Below are 12,526 nucleotides of genomic sequence, written 5' to 3'. Positions count from 1 at the left end.
AAGATTTGTGGAGAGCGTTTATGTGAAAATAAAGACGTTATGCGGACAAAGAAAAATGAATCGACAACTGTTAAAACTCCAAAGCTGAGACGACCGCCAAAGACAGAGCACTTTCTGCTAGAAACCATACGTTTCCATATCAACTGCCCACCATGTTGGAGTTACAAAGGCTGGCTTTTTTCAGTTTGTCTTTGCATTCACACTGCACCGAGCGAAATAGTAACAACTGACGGCATTTCATGCGATAACCGAGCTTACAGGTCTTTTCATGATCAAAGGACAATGGAGGTACATTATAAACAATCACAAAGCATGCCAACAGAGTCCATTTGCTAATGTAGTCGTCTTTTACTTTTCATAATGCTTTTAAAGCAAATGACTCGTGTGTTTTCGTAAAGAGTGCAGCACAAAGAGATGATTTATGTTCGTTTAATCAAATTTGCATATCCCGATAGTGTAGAGTTCCCTTCAACACTATTAGCACACTAAATGCACTACAGCTAATGTTTCCGCCGTGTTATTTCAATCGAATACGGCTGATTAATTGTGAGGGAAAATGTTCTGGATTCAAACTGCATGAAGGGAGGAATCAGTCATCTGTTGTCGATCGAGATCTGCGCGCATAAAGCTGATATTTCGACACAGAATTAAAGAGATGAAGATGAGAAGGGACAACTGAAGATTAGTGGACACATCTTTGGTTGCGAACCAGAAGGAATTGAGTGGACTCCCTACGTTACTAACAATTCAAACAAAATTTCTTTGTGTCCACTAATCTTCAGACTTGCTGACAAAAGATAAGCATATATATGTGTGTTTAAAATACGGATATACAGGCGGTGATATGAGAGAGAGAGAGAGAGAGAGAGAGAGAGAGAGAGAGAGAGAGAGAGAGAAGAGAGAGAGAGAGAGAGAGAGAGAGAGAGAGAGAGAGAGAGAGAGAGGCGGGTAGGAAGAGGGAGAGAGTAAAGACCTAGCGCCTGCAAATAGTAAGTAAGTAAATAAGGCCAAAGTAATTAAATTCTTTGTTTTGCGTCCACTCTAAATGGGAAAAGGTACGCGTCTAAGCGGCTGAAAAACCCACACAAGAAAATTAACACAATGTAATTTGATTGCAGCAAATAAAAAATTGTAACAAAATTTTTAGTTCAGAAAAGCTAAGCAGTCATGTCCTAAAATTTCCTATTTAAATTCATTTTGTGTGTTTTTCATGGAAACCTTAAAAACCTACGCGGGTGGGGACGCAAAACAAAGAATTTAACGGCCTAAATAAATAATGGAATAAATTATCGGAATGTGAGATTGACCAGGCCACCTGACAAGGTTAGTAAAATTGCGGAAACTGATAAGCGACTAAATTCACGTGAACTGTAAAACACAAGAAGGAACAAAAATCCAAGCAGATTTTAGAAACCACTTTCGATAATAGGTCTTTTTCGGCAAATTAAGTCGATGGATACAGATCAGACAGGTTATCGACGCTGACTTGCCCTGATGTAATTAAAATTCATCCCGAGTCCATCTTGTTGTTTTGAGCGACAGTGAGAGAATGCAAGGCAAACAGTTGAAGGTTGCGCATTTGTATGAATTCTCCAAGACAGTGCGTGTAACGCTTGAATTACAGCGCACCCTGGGATGCACCATTTTTGAGAGGTCCATAAATCCCTTTGTGAAATGAGAATGTCCCCAGGACTGTTTTCATACTCAACAATAGGTTCTCCATCAATAGATCAGCATCTATCTTCTCTAAGTCAACACATTAAGGGTTTAATATTTTAAAAACTTGTGTATATTGGAAATTTAAGACGACTATTGCGGTATAAAAGATTACATTATCATGTTTCATGTGTATTCATTTGCCCCGATGGCGTACGCTTTGTCAAGGTTGCCACGACAACAGCGATTCCATGGCAACTCCGTTTCATCACGGTTGCCATGACGTCTATCAAGCGCTGAAAGTGATCGTTACGTTATTTCTATCATTTTTATATTGAAGCCTGTTCCAATGTTCGGTGGCGAGCCCACTCAAAATCCGTATATTGACGGCGTTTAAAAGGTTCTCGCATTCATAGCTTATGTCTTGATTCAATTATCGAGTGCACCGAAGTTTCCCCTTTCTTTACATCAGCCGATCGAAAAGTGGTGGCTGCGAACCCGGGGTAATAGCTTTCATTTCCATCCAGTCATCTGCAATATCTGCTTTTTCGCTTTATGAGCGAACAGGAGCATCAGTTTTCCATTACATCGTCTCCGGGCAGCCATATAGCTCCACTGATACACCGCAAAACCTCGATAGAGATTTCAAACCTAGGCTTTATTGAACAACGGATATGAATTCGCAACAAAAGAACGGTATACCGCTTCTATTTATTTGAATACGAGCCTGTAAATATTTTATCGAATGACAGTGTCCCCTGCGTCACCAGATGTTGACTGTTGCCATGGTATTATTGAGCTTCGCAACAAAGTGATTAAAAACAGCGTAAATGAAAACGAATCCAAACGAGCTACGGTTCAAACACTGTTTTCTTTGGATGGCAAGCTTACAGTCGCTGCGTAACCGAGCGTGCTTGCTTTTAGTCCGAGTCAGTCGATTAAAAACCATCATTAATTGCCAGGAGCATTTTATGGACAACATGCCAATTTAACGGAGACTTATGCGTAACAGGTTTCTACGGACTGTATGGGGACTGTGCCAACATAGCAGACAAAGTCTCCTCGATAGTTCTTAAGATACTAAGACAACCTCTGCCACTCATTGCCTGATGGTTGTTGCTCTTTCTTTCCAGCTATTTCCATGACGACTGTGTTATCTTTATAACCGAAGTGACTGTAATTTAAGAGCGTTATTCGAACAATTTACCCGAATTTCGAAACACTAGCCACTGTTACTAACTTCGTAGGCTTTCCATTCTGAAATTGCACTTTATATAATAATTCACAGAATTAGATTTTTTCCCCGGCGAACAATATTTTGACCATTTTGGGTTTTTAAAGTAAAAGCAAAGATCAAACGATACAGTAAATTATATTTTCGATCACGAAAGCACCTGTCTGTAGTGGTTCTCTTTGACTATTTAATGTTAAAATTTAACACGATTGGAACGAATTTGGGATAATTGGATGGTGAAGTAAGGTCGTTTTAACCTGCAAATGTAAGCTCATCTGCTTTTCTTTTTAAGTTACACACTTGTTTTTATGAGTAATTTGTAATATTGCAACATTTAGCCATAGGGCACCTAACACTTTTGAGAAATTTGAAAAAAATATGATGATCAAATTATCCCAAATTAGTTCCAATCGTAGAAAACTTTTCTACGATAGCATGTGAATCAGTAAGAATATCAACACTACTTACCGACATGTAGTTATTGTCTGCTGCCACGGTGACGATGTATTCCCCGGGCAAGGTGTATGAGTGGGCGAAAGTTTGAGATGATTGTAGGGGTGTATCACCGGAATCGTCGCCGTAGTTAAAGGAGAAAAGGAGATCGGGACCAGTGGTATTGAAAATGCTCGCACTTGACGGTGTGAAAACTTTGAAGTTGTTCACGTTGGGATCCAGAAATACTGAGATCGGAGATGGCGTCTCGTAGGCTTTGCTATAGGAGTGAGAGCCACACGTGACTGCGTTGTCACCCGTGCACGGAGTGTCGCAATTTGTATCGTCTGGTTGCACTGCGCTCAGATCATAGTTGTTGTCGGAACAGAAGCAGAACGCGCCTGCTTCAACGGCTGCGTAATGGTAGCCGAGATTGCTGCAGGCGCCGGTGCACATTTCAATGGTTAGGGCGTTCGGGTCATAGTTGCCAGGAGACACTCCGAAAACGCGATTCTCTTTGTCGATGAAGTAACAACCAAGGTACTGTCCTGTACGAAAATGAAGAAAAGCAAACAAATGTAATGAAGCGGTATAATGTGTAATTTGAAGCAACGAAAAACCGTGAAAATCTGTAAACAGAATCGAAAAGTAGAAAAAGAAAGCGAAAATTGCATCGCACAGCCACAGTCCCTCTATCCACGGATAGAGGGACTGTGGCACAGCCTAACAAACATAAACATTGAAGACTGAAATTCGCAAATAGAAAATTAAAGTAAAATTGATACACTTATAAAGAAACGGGGATATATTTACGTTGCTATACATGTTTCTGACAGAACTGTATTACTTTCTTCCGGAAGAGAATCGAATAAAATATTAAAAATACAAAAAAGAAGGAAATTCATGATGTAGGCAACTTATAGCGGTTTGTAACCTATGTTTTCATATGTATCCAAAAATAATGGGCTTCACTATATATATGGTAGTTTGTCATAATATGTAACTGAGAATGCGGCCTTACAGTCCCCGACTAAATTCGCACGAACTGTCTCTATCACACCGCCGAAAGAAATAGCCTGCTGAACACTAAATCGCAGACTACATTTTATTCCGGACAGCAAGGCTGAAACGTTTATAAACAGCCATACAAGTTTGTCGGATGAGTAAAGTAACAGTGTAGTGAATGGTCGGTAAGGTCTGCTATAATATGTACCATGATGATATCAGGTGTTTGGCGAGGAAGGCTGACTATAAACCGCTGTCATTTTAAATCAGTAACAGTGACGATCCAACGGAAAGAGCTCATAAAAACCAGATCTAATTTCGCAATGTAGGGGTTGTTGTATATGTTTTATGAGAAGTGACATTGTGAAAAAATGGTGAAAGTTATCCATGCTGAGGAATAGAATGAGTAGCATTCTTTTTTCTATCCTTAATTTTACCGCGAAAGGATAGTTCATGCACTCAACGAGAATTTATATAACCACGGACTAAAAGATGCATATTTTAGGTTGAATGGCGAAGACTTCACTGAGTTTCCACTGCTGGTTCGTGTAGGCGCACAATAGAGAATGAATGGCATGTACAAATTAATTTTGCGAATATTAGATGAATGGGGGCTGGAATTTGCAGGACAATCTTATATGATACAGATTCGTTTCGAATTCAACTGTTTTAGCACGGTTGACAGTCCGTACAATGCGTAATTCGTAATCCAATCGATATTTTGAAAGCTCGTCGCATTTTTGCACCGTTTCGTTTGTTTTGTTTTGACAATGTCAATATTATGATGGTGTCGCTTTCTTCTGCCAGAGTTTTAGGATTTTCAACATGACAACCCAAATGATAATCTGCAAATCTTTTCCCAAGAACGATAATCATAAACGGACTGGTTTAACTCACTTCAAGGAAACTGATTTTCGATAAAAAGCTATTGACCTTAAAACATATTGTATTGGTAAAGGATTCCAAACGTTCTGTTTCCATGGCAATACCATTAAAGGCAACAAAAACAATACTACAAAGATTGTTTAGTTTATTTCAAAAGTGAGTTGTACAGAAAGCTTACTCTGCTATTGAATTTCTATTATACTTCAATCTCTCACAGATTGTACAATTGTACAAATTGTAGACGCAGTGTCTATTTCTGGTTTTCCTGGTTACTATTGATGTAGCTGGGATCAAAGACCCTCCTTTTCTAGGAACTATGCTGCCATATCTACAAACACTATTTAAAAAATGGCAAGCCTTCAAAACTTAAAAAATCTCATCTTGTTATCTTTGTAAAATAAGGTAAAAATTATTTATTTTCAAGATACGAATCAGGACAATTCCCCTGCAATCAATCATTATCATAAAATGAACTTATTTGTGGCTTTACATTGGCAAGTGACAGTCCCCTTGATCGTTTTACAAACGTTTATGCAAATATTAAGTTTCCTATCCGACCGACAACGACACAGCTGCATGTGGACATGTCATGAATGATACGCTATCACTAAGCAATAGAAAAGAATACGAGCGCATTTGAAATTTATGAAATAATTCATGCTTTGTAACTTTGCAGGCTTAGAAGGAAATACTTCGTTTTAGGGCTTTCGTGTTTGCGTGTGTCAATTAGTATTTTATGTTCTCCTTTCGATTATATAGCCCGCAATTAGACGAAGCGAAATGCACTCGTAAATGGCATGGGTCGTGTACCAGAGGCACTATCGTATATTCCTCTAGCTCCAAGGATTACACGCAGGAAAATATAGAGAAGGAACATAGGGAGAGATGAGAGGTAGATGCGATACGGAGTTACATGGATGGGAATTGCTTTTACATATAATTTAGTTTTATATGAGAGAGAGAGAGAGAGAGAGAGAGAGAGAGAGAGAGAGAGAGAGAGAGAGAGAGAGAGAGAGAGAGAGAGAGAGAGAGAGAGAGAGAGAGAGAGAGGACGAGAGGAGAGAGAGAGAGAGAGAGAGAGAGAATTAGAATTGTAATCCAGCTTTTCGCAGTGGAAAGTGGATTTATGACAACCCAAATGATAATCTACAAATCAATTATCGCTATATCGTATATCGGTTTCGTTTACTGGCATACCGTCACTACAAGTCAGCTTTGCTAGGGTTTTATCGGATATTAAATGAGGAGGAGTTACATGCTTCATTGAAAACATAATAAATGCATTTTAGATGGAAACGATGAATAGCGCGCCGAAATGGTTTCTCTAACGTCGACAAAAAGTACCATTTCTGCTGAATGTATGTTGATCACACGACTATGTCACTTTCACCAATTCGATGACGTCGTGGTGTTTTGCAATTGTGATGGCCAATCAGTCCATGTTTTATAATTATCTTTTAACTAACAGTTTTCCTTTCAAATAAGTATTGAGTTGCCTGATCAACATGTCGTAGTTACATAAACCAGATTTCAATGTATTTACATTGATGTATCCCGTTACGTCCGTGCGCGGACAATAACATTGATTTCCTGGTTCTCAGTTTCTTGTCATCAGACGACGCATGAAAATCGCGATCATATGTTTCAACCATATTGAAATTTCTTACTAACCAAAACTCAGAAACTTAAAAAAAAATTGATGGGAATTACAGAAAGTCCGCAAAATACGGAACGTTGGGAAGTGCGAAGTAAACGACAGACAAGTAGACACACAGACAAAAATCCCCCGACGCAGGACAGAAGTAAGGGCGCCATACGTTAGGCAGATTCCAACGGCCTATGCAATGTTGATATAACAAGTAGATAGAAGCTGATCGATAAAACACACACGCCCAATATGGCGTTTCTTCCGATTGCAGTATGAATAGAAAATGGAGTAGTTATTATGTGGAATGTTAAGGTAAACTGTAGATAGAAAAAGAGATGAATACAGTCCTTCCATAATGATTGATTTACTCAATATCGCAAAGGTATTTGGCGATGGCTCTAGGCCTTGCCTACAGTGTGGCAAGGTATCCATCACGGCACGGGTAAGAAAGGGATCGATTGCTGTTTATTTGTACGAAAATCACGTACCGAAGGAAATAGAAAAGTGGAGTTACTTTCTGTGTATTTTCAAGCGTTCGATGCATAACATGGGAAACCGCACAATGCAATATCGGCGTTCCATTGTGGCTGTTGTTAAAATCGATGAAAGGCGTTGAAAAGACCTTGCATTGCATGCAGTGAAAAACTGCCTTGCAATTAAGAACTTTGCGTCTCTTTATTTGAAGAAGTAGAACACAGATCGTTACTATACACAGCTCGATAACCTATTCCATATCTCAATATGATATTATTTCATCCACAATGCAATTAGAGTGTCTGTTTTCAGAACGTTTCATATTTCCTATAATTTAATGTCAATTCCGTTGCATTTATTATAACACGTTCGATCCTACAATAGAATAAATCCGTAATTAAAACACGCACCCAATGAAGCTATCGCTGTTACCAAGGCGCCGTCTACGCTGATACATGCAGATTCAAAAGTGGCAAATAACATTGAATTTTTTGTAACTTTAGGATTCACAGTCACGACTAATTTTTGTGAAAAAGAAAAACGATATTCAGTAATATGGCTGAATCGCTGTTATTAAACTACCATCAACCCTCTTCATGGATCTATGCGAAAGCATGCCTGGCGAATTATTGTGCGTGCCTCTATAATCTCATAGAGTATAGATGTGAGTCTGCATACATGACCACTGACAACGAGCAAGAACCGTGAACAGTCATGTTAATCTCAGCAACATTTTATTGTTTATGAACTCAAAATCAAGTCCAACCAAATATCTGTTGGTGGTTTAACAAAGATTATAGTATTTTACGCTGCAGGCAAATATATTCACCCAGCAGCCCGGTAATGATTAAATCACTCATTTTCTTTTCCTTCAAATTACATTTCAGCGATTACAGAACCTTCAACAAATAATTTGTCGATTGTTTCCATTCAATCAACGACCGACGTAATTAGATGAAAGTCATATCAATTTCCCTTTATGTCTATTTATTTTGTTAACTGTAAATCTAATCACAGATCACGTGGGATAATGTTTTGCTTGTCGTGATAAAAGTTAAAACTTTTACATCGAGGGATATGGAATTGATTGCACGGACTTTCACCCGACTCTAGAGTGGTGGATTTCTTCATGCCCGAATCGGTGACAACTCCCCCAGTCTTTGAATGCCTTTGTTCGCTGCAGGAGTAGCGTTGCAATATGAGGAATATATTAGTTGAATATTTGTGAGTCGTATCCAAAACCTAAAGGGAGTCACCGGGAAGCAAGAAAATGTTAAGCTTCACACGACTTTTACGTTTTTGCCATTTGTGGTTTACCGTATCGCCCAGCACCGATGCAAAGAACATGCTGTTTTTATACGGATGTCTTAAAACAAAACAAACAAACAAACAAATGAAAACACAAACAAATATAATCGAAATTGACATAAATTGACGTAAAAACAGGCAATGCAAACTCAGTGAAACCGTGAGTTTTTCTCCGTTAAGTAATGTAATCAAAATTTACATTGTCAGCAATCAGAGCACCTTACGTAATCTATTCTGTAAGTTAGTCAAAAGGGGCTGGGAGAAAGCGCAAAAAAATTGCATGAGCACTTTCTAAAATTCAAAATCGTTTCATTCCATTATTACCACGGCAACACAAAGTTCACGCTATCTCTACACATTCATAAGACGATCTTTGTAATAACACGAACGAGGACGTGTAAGAGGTGTTGTCGCATTTCATCACCAAAGTTATTATTTTAGCAAAAAGCCCCCGGTGATCAACAATGATTGTTTGAATTTTAACTTCAAACAGTAGCTGAGCATCTCGTCGAGTGTTGTGTTGACAAAGCTGTCGCGATCTGCCACCGAGGCAATACTTCAACGCGAAACCCGAGCCTTACACACCGAGGCATGTGTCCGAGTGCAAAATAAACATAAAATCCTTCACCGGAATATTTTCCTTTCATTTTACCTCCATCCAAAGGATACCATTTCAAACAAAGCAAGCAGGGCAGAAAACTCATAAATTCAACTCAAGGGAAGAGTTGATTCATTTCAATTTATTCGCTTGTCCGGTGCTAAGCAACACGGAAAGTGGATTTTAATTCACTGTTTGCGTTCTCAGTGTTCTTTATGGCCTCAGCGATTTCCAGTAAAAAGTTACCATTCCGTAGCATTTTCTTTCAATATAATTTACGATTATATTGAATCTACAAGGCATGTATGCCATTGTCAGATTTTAAAAATAAATTGACACATTTTATATCAGCATTTTGACGCATTCTGCGAAGGTAATAGGGTCACTTTACGACAGCACCCGCCGTAGGCGACCAGTGGCCCACCTTGCTGTTTTTGGATGTTACTTTTGTCCAGCTGTTGAGTCACTGAGTATGGATTTGTGAACAACGAAATGTATGGAGTATATCCATTTGTTGTTTGTCTCGACGTTCTCCTTGATCTTAAGTGGATATTATACAGAAATTATACTGTGGCACAATTTGTCTTCCTAAGGAAATGATGTCATCATTCTTTGTGAAGTGTTTGCCCGACAGCGTTAGGAGAGTTTGATGTTCGATATCGGGTATTGTGGCCAGAATTACAGATGTAATGACCGAAATAAAGGCAACCAGCGTCCAAAGGAAAGACAGAGTATAACAATCCTAGCGGCTTGCATTTAACCTACTGATCCTGCTTATTGAGCAATAAGGGCGGTATTATCGTGCGGCGCGATTACCATGGTGACGATTCATCACAAAACAGGAGTGATTTTTCACTTTCATCTCCTTAAGAGGTGTTATCAAAAGCAACAAAGGAATAATGGCTACTTTGCCTTATTAGTCGAAAATTAGCTGCATCAACCTTGTTTGGTCTCTCAAATACCTGTCAATTTTGGAAGATTTCGGGATATGAGACCTTAGTGAGTTGAAGGGAAAGTTTCATCACAACCTGCAGCGTTTACCGGTGAACGCGTCGCATTAGTCTACTAGACGTCTTTGCGGGCACGGCATGGCTGTTCACTATTAAATGTGCCTTGCTAAGAATTAATCTACGTCTGTCTTTCCATTAGGCATTGCATATGGCAATTTGGTCTTTAAAAACAATAAAAATAAGAGACAGCCAGAAACATTCACCTATTTCCTAACTAATGATCGAATTGAATTAGCGTAGATTTTCCATTGCCTAGATTTTACACATCAGTGCATTCACTACTTAACCGTGACTAAAACGTCGACAAGCTCAAACGTGGAAACCTAAATATAGATGTGACCAAAAGATTGTATGAGAGAGAGAGAGAGAGAGAGAGAGAGAGAGAGAGAGAGAGAGAGAGAGAGAGAGAGAGAGAGAGAGAGAGAGAGAGAGGGGGGGTGGATGAATGGGAGGGAGACAGAGAGACAGAGAAAGGTACACAGACAGATCGTCTGACAGGGACACTAAGACAGGCAAAATTTCAAAGGAAGCCAACGTAAGTGACTGATGAAGTACGATAAGACAGGAGAGACTGAAAGATTACATCTAATGACATGCTTGGAGGTTTTGGGATGTGAAATAAACATGTAGAGAAATGGTAAAACTAGTCTGAATCCATTAGACAAAGTTAGATATTTGGAGAGGGAAATCTGTAAAGTAATATTAAATAGAAAAGGCAGGACAAGTTAAAAACAAAGACCTACACCTGTAGGTGATGAAAGATTGGAAGAAATAAAGAAGCAATTTCTTGAAAACCTTGAATTTTATTACAACATCAAACATAATGCCCACGAAATCGCGGAAATAGTTCGTGATATTAGTGAAGTAATAAAAATGCTTGAACCAGCGGATGTTTACAGAAAGGGTTCCCGATAAACGCTCAATATCAAATATGAAATGTCTAGGGCTTGTGATCTAAATCCGCGTCACCAATGTACTATGTAAGTCAATTTACACACTCAATTGGCGGGTAAACTCATGACTGCTAGGGAACTCGATCTTTTACGCTATTTATTTTCTTTTGTGTACAAAGACCAAGTTAATTTCCAATCATATCAATCATAGTTACAAGGGGAGACATGTGGCCAATAACTTTCAAATGAAAGCACACTTCACTGTATCTCCTTAACGCATTCAAAAAACAGATGGACTTTCGCCTCTACTTTACCGTCAAGATCTGAAGTGGCGTCGCAGAAAAGTGTCGTTTTTCCATTAAAAAACTTATACTTTAGAGTTCAAAGTAAATTGCAATGACTTATACTTGTGTAATGAAGTGATGTAAAGCTAGGCCGCCATTTTATATCTTACTGAGTGGTTACCTCTCTATAGAAACTGATTTCCGAAAATGAACACCTACCGTTCGATCCCTTGGCCAGTATCTGCAATGGAAAGGGAAAAAGTGGCATTATGAAAAATGATAGAAAAAGAATGAAATGCTCCAATAAACCCATACTATCGTTTTAAGCAAATTTAACATTTGTAGAGCAAATCTTACCAGCAAACCGATGAAAAAAGAAAGCCGTTTCCACAGAACATCCATTGTTTTAAGTTTTCATGGTACTCATGAACATTGAATCCGGGAGAACACTCAGCGAAACATTTGCACAATTGCCACCTGTCGGAGTCGCTTAGAAATGAAATCCGCCTTGAATGTATGCAGGAGGCATAATTATGCAAGCGGCGTAATTTATGTGTATGCTAACCAATCAGACATGCATTCAAGAGGCATAATTATTCGACCAATGTGGTGTTTTCATCGTCAAACCAATAGGAGACCTTTTTCACTTCGTGATTGACAGAATCAAGAGGAATTGATTTCCGCCAAGTTAATCAGATACGGTCGGTACCTGATTTGTCGTTGGTGTGCAGAGGCCTTGAAAGCAACTACAAAACTCATATTTCTTAATCATACAAAGAGAGTAATTTTTCATCAACCTCAGAAGAATTGGCTTACCTTAAATGGAAATGAAATTAAGTCTGGTAATCAAATATTCTCATTGTGGCGAGTAAAACACATTTATAAAATGGATATTATTTATTTTCTAATTCATTCGATTTCACCGTTCTAATTGTGCTTATGTAAGGATATTTTGCTCCGAAATTCGATCAGAAATTACGCTTCCTGAATAACAAATAAAAGCTGTCGAAATCGGAGACACTGTGGAAGCGAGGCCGAGAAATGTTAACATGCACACTACGATAAATATTAACAACTGGCGAGACCATTATTCTTTTCG

At 38.7% G+C, this 12,526-nt stretch overlaps 1 protein-coding gene across 2 annotated transcripts in view; it reads right to left on the bottom strand.

The window, feature by feature from the left end:
* Positions 1-11,931, bottom strand: part of LOC139152033 (polycystin family receptor for egg jelly-like) — a 44,295-nt gene extending 32,364 nt beyond the window's left edge. The window contains exons 1-3 of one of the 2 annotated variants that reach the window (XM_070725119.1): positions 11,785-11,931; positions 11,647-11,668; positions 3,359-3,870 (exon numbers count right to left, since the gene is read on the bottom strand). In XM_070725119.1, the coding sequence (XP_070581220.1) occupies positions 3,359-3,870; positions 11,647-11,668; positions 11,785-11,829 (579 nt within the window). In that variant the 5' untranslated portion in view covers positions 11,830-11,931. The remainder of the gene's footprint in view (positions 1-3,358; positions 3,871-11,646; positions 11,669-11,784) is intronic. The other variant, XM_070725118.1, reaches the window with a different exon arrangement.
* Between the last annotated feature and the right edge of the window lie 595 nt (positions 11,932-12,526).

This window comes from Ptychodera flava, chromosome 15 (genome assembly GCF_041260155.1).
Source record: "Ptychodera flava strain L36383 chromosome 15, AS_Pfla_20210202, whole genome shotgun sequence".
Taxonomy (NCBI): Eukaryota; Metazoa; Hemichordata; class Enteropneusta; family Ptychoderidae; genus Ptychodera; species Ptychodera flava.
The sequence above is the reverse complement of the archived record's forward strand: the minus strand, read 5'-3'. Positions and strand labels throughout refer to the sequence as shown.